This window comes from Taeniopygia guttata, chromosome 3 (assembly GCF_048771995.1).
Source record: "Taeniopygia guttata chromosome 3, bTaeGut7.mat, whole genome shotgun sequence".
In the NCBI taxonomy this organism is placed as follows: domain Eukaryota; kingdom Metazoa; phylum Chordata; class Aves; order Passeriformes; family Estrildidae; genus Taeniopygia; species Taeniopygia guttata.
Window position 1 is genome coordinate 59,688,147 of NC_133027.1, and position 19,118 is coordinate 59,707,264.

The 19,118-nt window shown below is 40.4% G+C and overlaps 1 protein-coding gene across 2 annotated transcripts; it reads left to right on the forward strand.

Annotated features, from left to right (window-relative positions):
• Positions 1–7,630: 7,630 nt before the first annotated feature.
• Positions 7,631–14,743, forward strand: VIP (vasoactive intestinal peptide). 2 transcript variants are annotated; one of them, XM_030268027.4, is made up of 7 exons: positions 7,756–7,888; positions 8,284–8,405; positions 9,919–10,059; positions 10,434–10,538; positions 12,043–12,162; positions 12,829–12,937; positions 14,441–14,583. In XM_030268027.4, exons 2-7 carry the CDS (start codon positions 8,293–8,295, stop codon positions 14,447–14,449), a joined length of 597 nt encoding a protein of 198 aa, XP_030123887.2. In that variant the 5' UTR covers positions 7,756–7,888; positions 8,284–8,292; the 3' UTR covers positions 14,450–14,583. The 2 variants fall into 2 exon arrangements, with proteins under 2 accessions (XP_030123888.2, XP_030123887.2); XM_030268028.4 differs by lacking the exon at positions 10,434–10,538 and having other exon boundaries at positions 7,631–7,888; positions 14,441–14,743.
• Positions 14,744–19,118: the final 4,375 nt, after the last annotated feature.

Below are 19,118 nucleotides of genomic sequence, written 5' to 3' on the forward strand. Positions count from 1 at the left end.
TTTCCTTTTCACACCTAGTGTTACCTAGTGTGTCTGTGATATAATTTTCTATTGTGATATTGTGTGATTTCACATCTGTGGAAAATTTTTCTATTAAACCAGATAATATCTCAGGTCAGACAAAAAAAAATTACCTGTGACTTGGACTTCTGGAAGTGTACAGAATAATTATCTACTACTTGAAATAATACTTGAAAATCCTGTAGTTACATGCTGGAAAATAGCTACACAGTTATTTTTACTGTGCAGCTATCAATGTAACCAGACGATTGACACAGAGTAACCAGGAGCAAGATTCAAATCTATATTAATAACTTATGAATTCATGATTTCATACAATTTGAACAGAAAGTTTAGCAAATTTTAAGGTGCTAAGGTCCATGGCTTAAGTATAGCAACTAGCAACATTTTAATATTGACATTCAATAGTGCTGATTCTGGTGCTGAATGTTTCACTTATTTCTGCAGAAATCACTTTAATTCATTTGTCACATTCAAAAATGCAAACAAACTGCAGATTACAATTATACACATACACAATGACAGCACACAGGATGACTATCAAAAGTGTTGCTGTGCCTATTAATGTCTTTTATCTTTGTGATGATTGTCATTTCCCAAAATCTCTTGGAAACTTATTAGTATTGCATCTATTCACCTTTAGTTAATAAAGGGGAATATATTGACTGTGGTGCTCTGTTTACTGGAACACTCTTAATGCTTCATATAAGATGGAAAGCATAATTAGCCATTGATGTATTGGCCAAGAAGCCAATTAAACAAGATGTAGGAAGTTATCATTTTTTTAAGTGACCTGTGGAGTTGAACTAAATGATTAAGTTGGAACTCTATTGTCCATGAGGACTACAGAAACTCTTTCCAAAAAACAGTCAAGTCAAGTTCACATTATATAATTTATTAAGGATGATAAACTAACAAATTGATACTTTCTTCTATATGGCTTCTTTGTGGTAACTAAATGTGAATCTAGATTTCCACAGCCATAATAATGTACATTAGGCTTAGAGTAGTGCTAAGAGACAGCACGTTACACTATGCTCTTTATACACATGGACAGTTTTAGAAAACCTCTCTCAGCTCTTTTTCCATGAAGACAATAGTGGTAATTGCTTGAGACTGAAGCATTTTTAGCTTGTTTCTGCTCTAGCTTTTAGATGGTTTCCTTTTTCAGCTTGGTAAATAAAGAACTTGTGATGATTAGGTCAGTTCAAGGGATAAAGTTATCTTGGCATAATTAGCATCTTAAGATGAGCCTTCCAGCCCGACTGACGTGGGTTTTTTATATCCTGAGCTGGTATGTCTGCTCTCACAAGCTTCCAGACAGTGCAATAGTAGCAGTATTCACTGAGAAAGAAAAAAAGAATTTGGCCACGCAGTCTAGAACCAGTATCTTGTATTATACATGGGAAAAACAATCAATGCAAAATTGGGGAAGTATACCAGTGTTTTCAGTACATAACCCATGAAAGATTTCTATCATATAGTTGCAAATGTGTAAATGGACTAAATTCTCTAATACCTCATGGGTTCTTTTGCAAAATTGATGCCTTGAGAAGGCTGACCTAGAACAGAGGGTAGACAGAGCTAAAGAATAAAGTAGCTATTTATTGAAAGGACTCAATGGGTACACCTTGGGCAGTACAAGACCCCAGCCAGGGCTACACCCAAGATGAATACAAAATGGTCACAAAATGCACGACCAGTCACAGGGTCTCTCACTTTTATAAGTTCTGGTCTAGCATATTGGAGTTAATTGTCCAATTACAGCTTAGCCCATGAAGTCCCATCCTTCTTGTTTTTCTCTCTTCTGTCCACCATTGTTTATGCTCTTGGGCCTGAAATTTGGATCAGTTATTCTTGGGTCCTCAGCTAGAGAAGGAATTGTTTTGTCTACCTACTCTGTGAAAAGAGCTTACCATCCCCTAATATGAAGTTCAGAACTACACATTAAAGCAGTACAGAATCTGAAAAATATAAAATCTAAAACCTAAGACATCTGTATAGGAACTAGTTAAGGAGGCAAAGAGACTTTTAATATCTTGCCTGCATCTGCAGATGTGCCCCTTGTCATTACCATCATTAGTTTCCAAGCAAGCTTGGATTCCCCAAGATCCCAATAAACTTGCAGAACCGCATAAGGTGAGTGTCAATAGTGAATCACAGTGAGAAAGGCACCCTAGGCAGGTTTGGTCTCAGATTTCTAAATTTTGAACTCCATTATGGCACTGTTTATGGGTTTTAGTTTTAACAGATAATCCAAATGGATTTTGGAGGTTATTTCTATTATTTCTATTTCTATTTCATTCCTTTTGTGCAGGTAGACACAAAAGGACGTCCATAAGGTCCCATCCTGTAGGACAGGTGACAGGCCTCGGAGCATGGGGAAAATGTAGATCTCTACATGGGTTTTAAAGATTGTTCTTGGTATCTGTTTAGATAATTAGATATTAGCTTAGAGATACTTACACATGTAAGAACATCATAAAAAATAAAGTGATTTTTCAAAGGTTCACCATAGAAAATTCAGTTTTGTATATCCAAAACCATGAAGAAAAGAGATGGGTGATAATGAATGGGAAATTCAGACAATGTTATGACATCTAAAATACACATTCTTGTCATATACAGAGGTCATTTTAGATTTGCCAAGAAGAGGATTGGGTTGGAGGAGCTGCAGGAGGAAGGAAACATACCTGGTGATAAAAGAATCATCTGATCCTTAGCTGAAGTTTGAAGATTATAACTGTGCTGGTAGAAATAGGGCATATTTCAGATCTTGCTCAAAATAAAGAATACAACACAACCAAATCAGAAACTACTTTGCTTCCTGACAAACTTTGGATTATCATGTGGTTTTCTGGGCTTTAAGACAAATGGAATCCTTTAAACAAGTTAGGTGAGACATTAGAAGGAAATTGTTTTGAAAGAAAATCAGATCTATTAAAGCTCCTGTTAAAGCTTGCACAGTCACAGATACTCCTGTGGTATGAGTGCAGAATACATGTGTCTGATAGTGAGAGGGGAATGGCAAAAACATCACATCCATGTTAAAGAATGAGAAGGAATTTGGACCGACACTTTTAGGACAGTTGTATATCATGAAACAGATGGACATGAAGTAGTAGTCCACACACATACCAGAAACACATACAAACATATGGAGAAAGAAATATTTATCCCAAACTGCTCTGGAGTCTTCTAGAGAAGCTGAGACTGCATTTTGGGGTGAAGGAGCAGGGATATGAAAACACAGAACTATACTAGAAGCATTAGGAGTTTTCCCAGATAACATCCCAGGCAAGGGGGAAAGAACCTTGGAAGTATCACAGGAATCAGCAGCTCTCTTGCATGCCTTTTGCTCATCATTACATCTACTCAGAAGTTTTAATCAAGCAGGTCTCTGACATGGATGCTGGTGACATCCCCACACATATGAATGCAAGCGGTGGAAGTCTGTTTGGGAGTCATGGGCATAATCCAAAAGTTTCAGTGGTTTTGAAAGCTGGTTTTTAAAATTGTTAACCCACACAGATTAATAATGCAAAGGTAACACCTGAAACAGGAGGAACTTGTTCAAGTGGTGTAGATAGTATCATGTCTGTTAATACAATTTATATGTTGTGGGAGTTTGCTTCAGTTGATAACTTTGCTCTGAAGATCCACACTTTTGACCTGAAAGCATGACTCAAAAAAGGCATGGTGAGAGAGGAAATGAAGGCTCCCCTGTTCCACCTGTGTGACCCTCCCACAGTCAGATTAGAGAAGGGCAGGTTAGATTATCAATTTTTTTCTTCATATAGAGTTTCTTGAATGAAACTTTCATCTGTTAACTCTTTTGTGAAAGTTGAAAAATCTGTTCTGTTAGCTGCTGACTATCAATCTGCTCTATAAGCTCTAAAAACTCATGGATCAATGTGCTATGGCCATGGGATAAAAGGCAGAATTTCTCAACTCATCCACAGCAACATGAGCTGTAATGCACAAGGGACATTCTGCTAACCCAATGATTCGTAAGAAAGAGCTCATGAGTCAGTAGAATTTTCCTTTTCTGATAGAATAAGAAAGTCCTAAAACAAGTCTCTTAGTATTTTTATCTTTTTTTTTTTTTTGGCCAAAAAAAAAGTTAATTCTATTTCTGATGTAGTTCTCTTTTTAAAATACAATTACATGATAAATTTGGTAAATGCTAAGCAGGTCCTTCATGGATCTAAGCAGATTTCTCTCATCTAAGGATTTGGCTTTAAGAGATTTTTAGCATATCAATTTCAGAACAGATTTACATGCTAAAAATAGTAAGCAAATCTAACTAACAAACCTTAGAACTCCCAATTTTATTACTCCAGATGATTTAGCTATAATAATTATCACTTGATTTTTGTACATTGCACAAGTTTGTATACAAATGGTAAGACAAACTTTCAGAAAACTTTTGCTCTTTGGTCCATCTTGTCTATTTGGTTTCCCATAATTCTCATTCCTAAATATTGCAATTTTATAATTGTAACTTTTAAAATTTTAATATAATTGTAACTTTTTTGATTTTTTTTTTATCAAATGGAACATTAAAGAAGAAATTGAAGCAAAAATTGAGAGTAACCAAAAGATATTCGATAACACAAAAAATAAAGGTGAAAGGTTCAGTAAATGTGAGGGTGCTGTGCATCAGGATTCCTATAAAAACCACTGAAAAATAGTTGATTTCCCAGGAGTTGCCTGTGTTTAATTATTATCCTGGAGAAGCTCCCAAGCACTATTTTCTCCCAAGTGGAACTTTCCTGAAAAGGCACAGGTTTTCCAGTACAAAACAGTGGGTGCTACCATCTGAAAAGAGTTACTCTACCTAGATCTTAGAGGACTCACTTAGGATGTCAGTGAAAAAGGGTCTTTTCTCCATCTCTCTGTTTCTAAAGAATTCTTTTTCTTTTAATGAATTACTCTTATTAAAACTTTCTCAAATATGGAAATAGTATATGTAAGCTTTGGGGGGGAACAGTCGTAAAACATAGATTTTGGATTGCCTTCCCAAACCCTTGCTAGTCACCCCAAACCAATCTCCTTGAAAAACCTCTCGAGAAATGTGAGGAAGGACCAAGGAGAAAAGAGGGGGTGGCGTCTCTTCTTCAGTTTCTCTTTAAGAGGAGGAGATGGTGGCTTGCAGCAGGATGCTGAAGGGAAATGCAGGCAGTGTTAGTGCAACTGAAGAGTGCTTGGGGCATTTGGGGTCAATTCAAAGCTCCACTGGAGACTTCCTGAGTAAATAAGAGGAACCACTTGATCTCCCTATGACTCGGTTTCTTGTCTATAGAATAGGGAAAATAGGTGGTAATGTAAGATTAGATGCACTACAGGTTTCTCAGATCGTTAAGGGAGCCCTGGAGAGGTTTCCTTATCAACACTGTCATCCCTAGATAGGTTCTGAGGCCGCTTTAGGCATGTTGTCCAACCTAGTGTACTACCTGCAAAGAAAGGAAACAAAGTTACAGCAAACCAGATTCAGCAGGTACGGTGTGGGAGGGTGCAGTGCAGTACATCACGGCCCCAAATGGTTCAGTATGGTAAGAAAGCCCTGTTTTGTCAGCGATTCTCCAATTTTTAGCCTACATACATATAGTCAGAGCACGCAGCCACCCATACTGCACATAGACAGCAACTGACAGCAGACCTGTTTTTCACGTATCTCTTAGACTAAGCTGGCTGTTCTCCTCTTCCCTGCCAGGGACGGCAGTCCGCAGGACTCCTGCGAGACCCCCTCTACAGGCTGCGCTAGCTCAGGCTTGCTAGCGCTGGAAGGAAACTTCTTTCTTCGCTCCCTGCTGCCAGCAGCGTTTGGCTTTTCCCGCAGCGGCGCCCCCGGCGGGAGGGGACTGAGGAGGAGGAGAGGGGCTGGGAACCGGGGCTGAGGAGCGGGAGCGGGGGCAGCCGCCGCCCCCCGAACCCGCCCTGGCCGCGGGGTCGCGAGTGCAGCCTCCCCTCGTCGCTCGCCGCTCCAGGCCAGGAGCCTGGGCAACCGCAGACTTGGCAGTGCCCCAGCCACACGTCCCTGCGCCACCCAGGAGACGGCTTTCTCCTTCCCCTCTCCTCTTGCAAATAGTTCAGTAAAGATCATCGCACCCCTCCCTCCCCCCCCCCCCCCCCCCCCAGGTCGTGAACACGGCACAACCTGGGGCTCTAGCCGGGATATTTCTGAGGTGAGGGGAATACGGTGCATCAATGGATGCTTATCCCGCCATTCCGGAGCAGAATAGCTCCTTCGACCCCTAGTTATGTAGTAACAAGGGGAAAATTTCCTGAAATTAGACTACTGCAGGAACTCTGGTTTTAGTCACAGCTGTCATCCGAGAAACAAATTTCCAGGCATTTTTAATCTAATTCACTTATTCTTTATGTAACCGAATTAGAAAATGTGATTAAGCATCGCAGAGTCTTCGGCATTGAGCTTGCCTAACCTTTAGTGAAACATGAAACAGAAAAACTTATTAGAAGTAAGAAAAAATGGTGAAATCGTCTGTATGGATTTGGCACAATCGTTACCGATTGAGTAGGAGGATTAGAGGCACAAAAGCTCAAGAAAAAAGAAAAAAAAAAGAAAAAAAAAAGAAAAAAAAAAAGAGGATGATGATCTTTACAGCAGAAATTTTTCCGCGATTGTTTGGCAAATACTTCAGGGCAGGCTCCGAATAGACACGGTGCGATACTGAAGAGGTGCTTGCTGGAGCAGCGCCGTCCTGCTGGCCCGCCCGCGGGTCCCACGCCCACTTCCCCTGTGTTTCTTTCTCTGCCGCCCACAGATCTCTCTGAGGCAGGGATATTTTGAAGGGGAAAAAAATCAAAGGCTTGAAACCGATTCTCCCTTGCTGTGGCATCCCCGAGATTTGGGCCTAAGACACTTTAGAAGGAAGAGCTGATCCCCCTCCTGCTCAGGGGGGTTTAACATACGCTCCCTGCGCGCTCCCTGCGCGCCCGTGCAGCGCCTGCCGGCGCTGGGATCCGCCGAACCATCACAAGCGCCCGCCGTGCTTGGCTGCACCAAGAGGCGCTTGGATGTGCGGGTGAATCCGCGTTCCACGAACACGCACGCACTTTAAACAAAATAGAGAAGAGTAGAAAAGACCCCGACACCTGCTAAAATCAAACTAAAACCCGCAGGGAAATTTTGTTTTTCAGACCACTTCCCCGCGCACATCCGGCGGGAACCCCCGTCAGGGACTTGCATGCGCCGGGGACGGAGAGGGATTAGTTTAGCACCGAAAGCCCAAGAGCTAGGGAAGGGAGCAACCCCGCGGCGCGGCAGGGGCTCCTCAGGGAAGCACGGGGGCTGGAGGAGTGCGGGATGGGGGCGGAGGGCCCCAGAGAGTGCAGCCGCCTTCGCTCCAGCTATCCCGGGTGCGGGCAGGGATGCACGGTGCGGCGTGCCAGCAGACCCCGACGGCCGCCTGCTCTCCCGACTGGCGAGGCGGAATCATCCCTCCGACGGGGCTCCGCTCCTCCAAAACTATGTCATAAACATAAATCAAATAATGGCCGAGGGGGTGAGGGGGAGGGGAAAGAGGTACGCGACTGCTCATGTGTTAAATATAAGTCTCTGACTGTCCTGAACAAAGCGACCGTCCCCTTGGGATGGGTGACGTCTCTCCAGTAACGTGATTGCTTCTTCGGAAGCAGAAACGTGTAAACGCTATAAAACGCGGTGGCGCGGCGGGCAGCTCAGAGCGTGCGGCGAGACGGAGCCCTCCTCTTCATCCTCCTCCTCCTCCTTACCCTCTGCTGCCGCCGCCCCGGCAGCCGCGCAGCGGAGCAGGGCGCACTGCCCCAGCACCGCTCCGCTCCACGCCCGCCCAGCCAGACCCACCGACGGACTCGCGGCTCCGTGAGTAACTTTCTCCCCGCCACAGCGGCAACTTCCCAGCGCATGAAGAAGGATGTCCCCGTCCCGTACCCTCGCTCCTCTTCGCTCCTCCCGGACCTGCAGGGAAGCCATCCCGGCCGTCGGGGAGGGGGGAGAGATTCTGAAAGCCCAGGGCAGCTGGGGTGGTACCCACCGCTGCCCCTCGCACCGGGCCGGGGATCGCCTTCGGGAATGCCAGCTCTCCCTGACCGCGGGCAGCTCCCCCGCCATCGCGACCCTGCTGGCCGGCGGCGTCTTTCGGGACAGGGTCCGGAGTTGGGAGCGGGACCGGGGCGAAGTCCCGGTGCCCCGGCGCGGGGCCAGCGGGTGCGGGCGGGCCGGGTCGGAGGGTGACGGCTGCGCTCTTCCCTCCGCAGGTGGCGGCCATGGAGCACCGCGGCGCCTCCCCGCTCCTCCTCGCCCTCGCCCTCCTCAGCGCCCTCTGCTGGCGGGCGCGGGCGCTGCCCCCGCGGGGCGCCGCCTTCCCTCCCGTCCCGCGGTAAGGCCGCGCTCCGGGCCGCGCTCCATTCCGCGCCCCATTCCGCGCTCCATTCCGCGCTCCATTCCGCTCCCCTCCGCTCGCAGGCACCGTCCCAGCTCCGGCTGTGAGAAGCGCCGCTCCTCCGCTGCGCCGTCCCGAGGAGCGCGCAGCGCGGCGCTCGCCGTCGGGTGTTCGCCCGGTACCGGGCGGGTGCGCGGGGTCCCCGCGGCGAGGCTGCGGTCAGGCGGTCCCGCCGGTGCCCGCCGAGCCCACCCGTAAAAGCCCCCGGGACACGCACGCACCTCCCGAGGCGGCTGCAGCAGCGCTGCCCCACGGGCTGGGTCGCGGTGACCGCGGTGTGTGCGGATGGGGGGCGGATGGGATGTGGGCCCCGGTAATCCCGGGGACGTGAGCGGGTCCGTGGGGACAGAGCAGAGGGCAGGTTTTGTACCTCTGCATGCTTCGGCCGGTTGAAGTTGCTGCTAGTGGTCCAGCTAAATGAAATCAGATGGCAGAACGGTACGGTTTGCATTTAGGGAAGAGGAACATAAAATGTAAAAGGACCAGTGAAAAATAGGCAAAAAAGCACAGTGACGGGCTTCCAAAAGGTGTGACTTGAGCCGGTTCGTTTTACCCAGCAACTTTGCACCTTTTTTTGCCAGACAGAAGACTTATATGAATCAGACATATAAATTGTGCTAAAAGTGACTTTAAAATTACTAAGTCACATAAGTCTATCTTAGTTTTAGTATGTGACTTATTTGCATGTCATCACACACAGGGGTTTCCTACAATGATTTCCTTGTCTGACACAGAATATCAGAGCAGCCAGAAGGAATGATGCCAAACTACTGCTATGCAGTCAGACTGCCCTTGATAAAATATGACACTTCATAAGAAACTGCAGTTTATGAAAATGTACACTGTACACAAGTTTATACAGGGCAATCGCCATGATACATTTGAAGAGATTAAAATATTTTTTGGCTTCTAACATGAGAGAATAAAAACATGTAGAGATACATGACTGCACTTTTTTATTTAATTTGAAGTTCTTGGTATATTTGCTTTCTTTGGAGAACGCCTAAGAACTGTTTCATTCTGCGTTTCAATTTACATCTTATATCTTAAATGGGAGGTAAGTACATCACAGGAGCAGTTTTCACTTTGTTTGGGTGGAGACTGTTAATTTCATCCATCATATATACAAAATACAGTTGTTAGGAAAAGCTTCATGGTTGTTACTTGTGCTGTGATTGTCATACATTATGCACTGGAATAAATTGCATTCAGTGACAATATCTATCTAGAAAATATGAATTTGAGAGAAGGATCTGTTATGTCAATTAATCTACAATTAAGCATGGATTCTACCTAAAAGTGATTTTTGATTTATCCAGATTTATTTTAAATGCCTAACCAATGAAAGTAGGTAGATGTACATTTTGACACAAACCAGAATGTTATCTTTAGTAAAGTGTCGCATGTCCTCAGCTAGCTCTATACTTTACACGGTTTCTTTCTCCAACAGATTGGGAAACAGAATGCCATTTGATGGAGCCAGTGAACCTGACCATGCCCGTGGGTCATTAAAGTCAGAATCAGATATTTTGCAGAACACACTACCTGAAAATGAGAAATTCTATTTTGATCTGTCCAGAATTATTGAAAGGTGAGTTTCTTAATTATCATAAATGCAAAAGATCATAGATTTCTGCTTGATTTCTGCCAAAAAATCAAACTGGGATTAGGAAAGGAAGACTCAATTATGGAAAAAAATCCCACAGCCGATGCTTGAATAGTGGTAGCAGTAGGGATGTAGGTAGAAATGTTGCTTGCATTGCCATTCTGGCATGATGAACGCATTCACTTTCCAGGAAGGAGTAAAAAGTATATTGTGAAAATCCTGAAGTAAATTTATGAAATTAGTTCCCTTTAAGATGTACAATAGTTAAATTAAGGAAAGCAGTATGTTTACAAAATGAACATTATCAAAATTATATGAGCCCAGGCGGTATTGTAGAGTTTATTTATTGTCCATTTCAGAAATGCAAGGCATGCTGATGGAATTTTCACCAGTGTCTACAGCCATCTTTTGGCTAAACTTGCTGTGAAGAGATATCTGCATTCGCTTATTAGAAAACGAGTTAGGTGAGGTGACACTTATATTAGGTAGATTTTTTTTCCTAAGTGGCTTTATTGGCAAATTTTTTACCCTTCTGTATGCAAGATCTCCTTTTTGTGATTCAGAGATACTGAAAGAGAAGCTTATATAATTATGGGGGAGCTGAAAATCCTATATAAGTATTTAGTGATATTACTAAATGAGCATGTTACTATTTATTCCTGACACAGCTGTGAGAGGTAGAGCAACAGACACTGCACAAAGCATGGATAATGTGTACTGGAAATGTTATAATGATTATTGTGCCGAATTGCTAATTCTTTTTTTTTTTTTTTTGGTAGTGTTTTTACTAGCTTGGTGGATGAGTGACAAAAGTAAATACAAAGTGATTGATTACTCAGTACTTAACAACAGGAAAATACACAATGAAATCAAGAAATGATTGGTTTATAGTGAAAGTGTAAAGGTATAGCTTTTTCCTGCTAGAAAACACATTGGCAGATGTTTGTGAGATCTGTGTTGCAGCAGAATTCAAAAAAAGAATGAGGCAAATTCACAGACTAGGGGTCTGGATGCAACTTCCAAACCAATACGTTAATAAACTGATGAGCACAGGGTGCTTGGGTAGGATCACTGTATACTTCCCTTGTTTTCAAATCCATAAGCAGCAGCTGTGAGCCACTGTGATGATACCACTGAGTGCCTACTTCATATGCTTGAAAGCTGAGTAAAAAGTAAGTCCTCCATTTATGTCAGTGCTGCCTTTGATCCAGAACATACAGTTCCAGTTTCTCATGTGCTGTAAACTAACATGGACTATTTAAAATAGAACACCTGCCATTTCCCAATATTGCGCACGAAGAAAAGACCTCCAGGTTTGGCTTTCACAAGATGTGTTTTGTCCTCTGCAACCTTAGAACAAGCATTTATAGCTACTTATATGATGCTGCACTAATAACTTTCCTCAGAGGTAGGCTCCACCTCCACTGAGTTCACTGTGAACAGTGATGAGGTCCTTTAAGAGCTTATTGCGACTTAAACCAGTTTGTACCTTGGCATTGTACTGAAATATATTCACACAAATTATAGAAATTAGAATAAAATCTGTTTATTAAAAGGTGCAACCTGGGGTGTGAGAACAGGCAGGAGTCATGAAATCCACACTTAACCACCTGATCTTGCAGAACTCCTGGGACAAGGACTTCAGAAATCATTGACTGTGTATCTTAATTGCATAGGCCAGGCAAAACTGAGATGAGAAAACAATCAGTGGAAGGTGTTCCCCAAAAGGCTGAATAAAAATCTTTGGAATTTGATCCTTGTTATTAGAATACATAGTAAGCAGTGGAAGCAGTGGCTTCTTTTCAGCAGAAGAAATATCCAAAGGCATAGATGGAAATGAAAGCTGAAATGAAAATTTGATTTTATTAGGCTAATCAATAGCATAAAACTTATTTCACTAGTTTAATGGTATTTTCTTTTAAACAGGTATCGTCTTTTAACTTTTCCTCTGTAATTGTTTATTGCCAGCTCCCAGGACAGTCCTGTCAAACGCCACTCTGATGCTGTCTTCACTGACAACTACAGCCGCTTTCGAAAGCAGATGGCTGTGAAGAAATACTTAAACTCAGTTTTAACTGGAAAAAGAAGGTACTACAAGAAAGCACATTTGTATTTTTTCTATACTTCTATGGCATTAAGACAGAAAAGGTTTACATCCATGTATGTATACAGAGAGGACACACAAAACGCACTGAGCATTAATAGCATAGCATAGTTTCTGGCATGGTTTTCAAATACAGACATTTCTTCCCTGACTGGAACACACACCACAATTGGAGTAGAAAAGAAGAATAAAGAGGAGATGGCATCTGGCAATTTAAAAAATCTCTCAACAGATCCTTAAATAGTTTTTATTTAGAAAAAAATCTTCTTAAGGAAAAAACCCGCTGAGCTATGGAACATGAGCAACAATTTTATAAAGAAATATGTTGAAAATTTGCCTCTCTGTGAACACATGAAATGAAAATTTGAAAATCCCTGAGGGATTACTGAGGACTATATGTCGTTATCAGTATAGGTGAGACATGCCAGCATACATTTTTGTAGACCTTGTATTCTGTTCGTATATTCACTCATTTAGACAACTGCTTTTAAATATCATGTCTCATTATTCATTAAACATGCTATTTCATATGTTCTGTAACACTTTGGTTTAAGTATAAGGAAACATGAAGAAGCTACAGTTAGAAGAAGACTTTACTTTCTTTGCTTTTTCTTCTGAGAGCAATAAATCTTGTTTCTGATTCACAACAGCCAGGAAGAGCTAAATCCTGCTAAACTTCGAGATGAAGCAGAACATCTTGAACCATCCTTTTCAGAAAACTACGATGCTGTAGATGAGCTGCTGAGCCACCTCCCACTGGTAAGATGCCAAAATTGTCTTTTTTCTTGCTATCTGTTACTTGACTTGACCCATAAGTGACATTAATTGCACGTGGAGTATCACCTGTCAGAAAATCAGGATATTCTAGGAAAGGGAGTAATTTTCCATGAAAAGCTTTATGTTTCTAATGTTTATTCACTCATTGTGTCTGAATAAAATAATAATTTTAATAATAAGCTTTATGTTATCACATGATCGCTGCTATTGAAAATTCCTAATTAAACGGCACTGTTCATAATGCACCTAACTCACTTGGGTATTTCACCCAGTGTGCACTGCAGCATAAAATCAGAAGTGACTGATTTTTAATTACAAAGATCATTATTTCTTCAGAGAACAAACTTGAGAATATTTCCTTTAATTAAAAAAAAAATGCTGCAGATTTTGTTTAACATCTTTTTGATTAGAAAGAAATTACCCCTAGAACTAAGAGCATCAGCAAGATGAACCTCATGCATTACGAAAGTACTTGACGTGCAAATCTTGCAGTTACTGTTTTTCATATAGCTACTACTATTTTTTCTAAAGTCATTCACAATTATTTTCTCTTTGGTTTACTGAAACATCAACACTTGCAGGAATATAATATTGAAAGAGTAAGGTAGAAGCGAATTTGGCTTTGTATTCGTGAAAATGTTGATGATGGGATAGTTTTTGGCAATCAGCTGTATCCAAAAAAAAGTAAGAAAAAAGAATAAAAGGCTATTCTTGAAGATAGAATTTGAAGAAATGTCTTGTATCATCCCCAGCCACCCATCCCCCTGCCTCAAAAAAGACGTTTCCTTGCAAGACTGAAATAAAATGAGAAAATGTTCTTTTCCTTTCCATGAGTGTGGTAATTCCTCTAAAGTTCCTGAAGGTTAGAAAGGACATAACCTGCTTATACATTGAGGAATTATGTAATTTGTAAGCGACATGATTCTGGAAAGAAATGTTCTTTCTGGACAAGATTAATGTAAAAAATAGCTGCTCTTGTATTTTGCACCTTCTCAAAGTTCTGGCATTTACTAAGAGAGAAAGAGTAGTGGTCCAGCAGGTCGCTGATGTCTTCCTGAAAACATTTTCAGTCCTTTCCATTTTTATTGACTTTACTGATGAGGCAGGTCTGCCTGTAGGTGGATCAATATTGACTGTTACTTGTCATTTTATTGCAGTGCCCAGTTGCTAATGGAGGAATGAGCAACCTGAATTTGCGTATCTATTTCAAGGATACAGGTTTTTCAAAGTGAGCAGTTCTCTGCTGTAGGCTAATCTGCAGTAACATTTTTAGTCCTTCAGCCTTTGTTTTCTCATTCCAAGTCTGGTCTGAGTGTAATGCCCAGCAAACTCCTGTGAGCAGCCACTTCTCAGCTTGTCAGTCCCAAGCACAGCAATTGTTTTGTATCAAGTGTTACTCAATGCCTGCTCTCTGCCCTCATACACCTCATGATGCAACTGCTTGCAAAAGTGACTTCTAAAGCACATCTCTCCTTTGCTTTTCAGGACCTCTGAAGGACACCTGGTAAAGTCTATGACAAGAACAAGCTATTTTTGAGTTCCACATAGTATTTCAAAGAGATGACTTTAGTCATCAGACCAGAACAAATATGTTGTGAAGTGAAAGTTGTGATATATTTGTTTCTTACGTAATAAAAGTTGGTATTTACATTGTAAATATTACTCTAGCATTCCCTACTGAAAGCTGTACATATGGATGCCAGTTTAACTCATGAGAAGTCTGTGAGTCCATATGCTGTAAATCTTTACTTCAATAAATTCATTTGAAAATGAGTGTGCAGCTGAAAAGAGCCCATCATGACTAATTAATTGGCTTATTTTAGGTGTGTTACAACGTCAGACAAACATGTAATAATAAGGAAACATTTCTAGATAGCCTCCTAAAGAACATGCAACATGAGGGGAAGAATGTCTAAAGTGTATAAAATTGCTTTAAAAGATTGCTGAAGGTTATTGCCCAGCAAAAGTGAATGCTCTTCTAGCAGTTTACCAGGCAATTATAAAAAATTAATAGGAATTAAAAATTTTTTGACCTCCAGTAGTATCTTTACTTCTGGTTCACATTTTTAAAATTGCACAACATATAAATTATATTAAAACCAGAAATGTCTCCTTTATTTTCAGTTGTGTTTCAGATGCTCTAGAGCTGACAAAGTACTTAAAAGAATGCAATCTTTTGACTTGTTTGATGCCTAAAGTCATCAGTTATTCTATATTTAATTGTCTGTAGCTTTGATGATAAAACTATTGCTTATATATATAAAATAGACCTGAAGACAGTTAACTATTTTTTCAGAATGAATGTAATTTACAGAATATGCAGACAATAAATAATTTTATTATCATGGCAAGCTATTACTGGTTTGAATCAGTGCTACAGCTACCTGGAAAAACAGAGGTTCCCGTAAGTGCTGTCTGTACTGAAGTAATAGGGGAAGATAATATTTTTAACTGATTTATGCTATATTATTTTAGAAAGACAGCTAAATAAATCTACAGTCCCCTTTTCTGTAGCTTTCTATTGTGGTAGATGACCATGGAAGTGAAAATTTGCAGCTGTTTGATTCACAGCACTGATGTAGAAAGTAGAAAAACTTATCAGACCTACTTACAAGCTCAATTTTGAATTTCAAGTATATTTATAAAACATACATATGCACACATAGACAGCGATAAAACTGATTTGCAAGTTTCACTTACAAGTTTACTGTTCTCATTTAGAAAGAAACTTCTAACATGATAAAATCTGAGATTTATGGAGACTGGTTCTCATAAATATGTAGCCCTCCGATTTGGAATATTTTTTTGAATATTGGCAACTACATGTCAAAAGAAAACCAGCTTTCACAGATCAGGTGCTAATATTGCTATTTCTATCTAGCCTTGACAGAATCTATTTTAGCCTAAGCCAATGAGTGTTTCACAAAAGTTCTATTTTCACAAAAGACATAATTTTGAAGTCTTCTCTTGAAAAGTTGTTTTCCACCCCCAATTCCTATCATACTATGAACATCTGAAAGCAAAAACATCTTTGTAAATACTTGAAAGATACTAACAGACATGCTATAATACATTCTTAGAAATTTTCCTCAGTGTAGTTTGAATAATGTTAGTATTTTTGTAAGATGCAATCATTAAAAAGTAAGTGAAAAAAAACCCAACAAAGCTACATATGGTCTTTATACACATAATTCTTTCTAAATGTATGTAATTCACTCAATTTAAAGTACTAAAAATTGGAGTAATCAAACTTTTGAATACACAATTCCAGAAATAATTTTTTCCTAAATTTTTCTTTTAATTATTTTTTATTTCCACTTTACCAATAAAGCATCTGATGGAAGAACTTGTCTTCCATGTCCAATGTATTATCTTCCTGATATTCCTGATATTTTGTTCTCCGTGTAAAACTGCAGAATATGGAACCTGTATTTTCTCTGCTACATGAAGATGGAGAAGAAAACAGAGACACTGATTAGGAAATCGTATATATATATATCTATACACACACACACACACACACACACACATTGTGGTAATTCATGGTAGCTTCCCTTGAGGGTTAGCAAATAGTGACAGTCTAAGAAGCATGCTGAATTTTGTGTACATTGTAGCAAAACCTAGCACTGACAGGGGGAACACTAACATACAGAATAATATCTTTGTCTTGGTATTTGTGTTAAAGAATGGCTTTCAACTTGTTATAGCAACCTTTGACTTCCCATAGGAGATCTAAAGCCCAATTAATACAGTGAGAGTAGTTAATCGAGGAAGCCCAAGCTTCACCTCAAGCCCACCGGCAAGGGGTCACGCTAAGGTTAAATGATAAAATTGAAGAGAAATTGTAACATTTCACTGAATGACACAAATTTTCATCCTATCAATGATTTGATACATCCCATCAATCTTAAAGCCCATCTGAAAAACAAGAGTGGAATCCAAACATTTCAATTAGGAGAATGAACACGTCAGTGTCAGGAGAACTGCTAGGAGGGAAAAAATACCCAGCAGATTTAGAAGACCACCACTGAGAGAGAAAATTCAACCACTGGGGAAGGAATAAAACTGTGATGGGCTGTTGGGGTGTATATTAAAGGAAGATCTCACGATATTTCTTCAGAATTTCACTTCTAGCACATAGTAAGAATACCTGTGGTTTCAGGATAGAATTAATTTTCGGTTTACCAAATGGGGTTTGCTTTTTAAAGCTTCCCTCTGGAGCTCTTAAAGAAAGGTGCAGAACCATCTTTAAGTACATCTTCACCAGCACTAGAAGAGGATCTTTTCTGGTCCTAAATCCATAGAGAGGATTTGCATGCTTGTGTGCATCTGTGCATTCATCATCCATTCAAGAACAGTCAGAATTGTGTATAACACCATGAGAATTACAAAAGTTGACAAAACAATTTAAGATTACAGCACATTAAAAACTAATAAAACCCTAACTGCTCCTCTGATATTTTAAATGGATTTGAGGCTATGAGTGTTTGTTCCACCTGGAAGTCTGAGGAAAAAATTCTGTTTAAAACTATGGAAATGGATAGCTTTGATCCAAAGCATAGATATAATTTTGTGTATAGGCATATTGAATTCTCCCCAAAGACAGACCCTTTGGAAAGAGATGTATGCATACAGGAACAATTTATTTGCTTGCAAGATATTTGGGGCATGGAGATTGAAAAGGCTGTCAGCTGCCTTTAGTGATACTACTTATGCTTTCCACTACCTCTTTTATTTTTCCTCAATTTTTCTCTCCCTCCTCCCACTTACCAGGGACTTTCCCATACTTTAATAATCTCACTGTATATCTTTCTTTTGGAGAAGACCAATTAGAGCACAATTTGAGTTTAGAGTGCCGCAACTGAAGAACTTCCTGTTGGCAAGGAGTACTGCAGACGATGTGGCATAACCAGATTTGCAGGAGCAGCCTGTCTTGCTCACAGACAGTCCCTGACTTACCACTGGAGATTTCCCATTTGCTGTGTGACTGGCAGAGAAGACTGACCTCTCCTTGGATACATCAAACAGAACACATGTCCTCCTGGGGCTTGTGCTGGCTCAAGCAGCTACAATATTTTCAGCTTTTCTGATCTGAAGCAGTCACAGATAAATTGCTTGCCAGCTTGCCAAACTGGTTTAGAACTGGGAGTAGGAAACTAGACATCCATCTTTTACACCAGTCTTTAAAAAGTCCAAAGAATAATTTGATGCATATTTTTTTTCTGATGTAAACAAACAGAAAAGGTTTTATTTCAGTTTTGCACATAGATACATGCAGGCCACTTAGGGAGGGGGAAAAAAATCCCCAATTTTTTTGTGAGGATAGATATTTTCAAAAACTTAATTAATCAACATTTATAAATAATAATTAGACTGACTATTCAAAGTTAAACTGAAGTGACATAAATAATAATGATACAGTAAAAAGAGATACATATCTAAATATCAACATTATCATGGTAAGAACAATATTTTCGATAGAGCATATATTTGGGAAAGAATGGGGGGTTTCCATAATGACATGAAAAAAAGAGTAAAATTGTCTTGTTCTTCCCCACTGAACAGTTTATTTAGTATTAGATCAACTTTTGCGTAGGATAATATGCTTAGAAGAATGTACATGAGAAAGGTGCATAAGATCCATTTTCTGTATCCTTTTCTAGAACTGGTCCGAACATTTCAATGAGACCAAAGCATCTAATAGCCTAAGTTATTTCTAAACATGAGATAGTAATGCTTTTAGTATGTAGATGCAGTGATTTAATAGTTTTCTAGTCAGAATTTATCCAACACGTATCCTATTTTTGGAATGGCGGGAAAGCAAAAGAAAATTAAAAATAATCACCATCTTCTGTTAGATGAGATATATCTCTGAAGACCTTTCTACTTAGGAAATGTACTCAGAGCACCAACTTTTGTCACTATCTCATGAAATAGCAAAGCTGTTGACTGGGAGGTGTCAAGTTGTTACACATCAGCTTTTTGATAGAGAAGAATTCATTTATATGTAGCCTGGGAGGCTTCTAGCTGTTTGTTTGTTTTATATACTATTGAATTGCTTTTCACAGAAAGTGGTCACAAGTATGTTTGACAGATGTCTTATCACCATTTGTTTCTATTCTAACACAGTTCTTAATCTTTGTTTTTCAGGCAGTCCTTCTTC

Bases quoted from the DNA above. Each gene is read 5' to 3' on its own strand.
- VIP (XM_030268027.4), top strand. From the start codon at position 8,293: ATGGAGCACCGCGGCGCCTCCCCGCTCCTCCTCGCCCTCGCCCTCCTC. The intron at 10,060-10,433 runs GTGAGTTTCTTA...TGTCCATTTCAG, and splicing joins CTGTCCAGAATTATTGAAAG to AAATGCAAGGCATGCTGATG. The intron at 12,163-12,828 runs GTACTACAAGAA...GATTCACAACAG, and splicing joins GTTTTAACTGGAAAAAGAAG to CCAGGAAGAGCTAAATCCTG.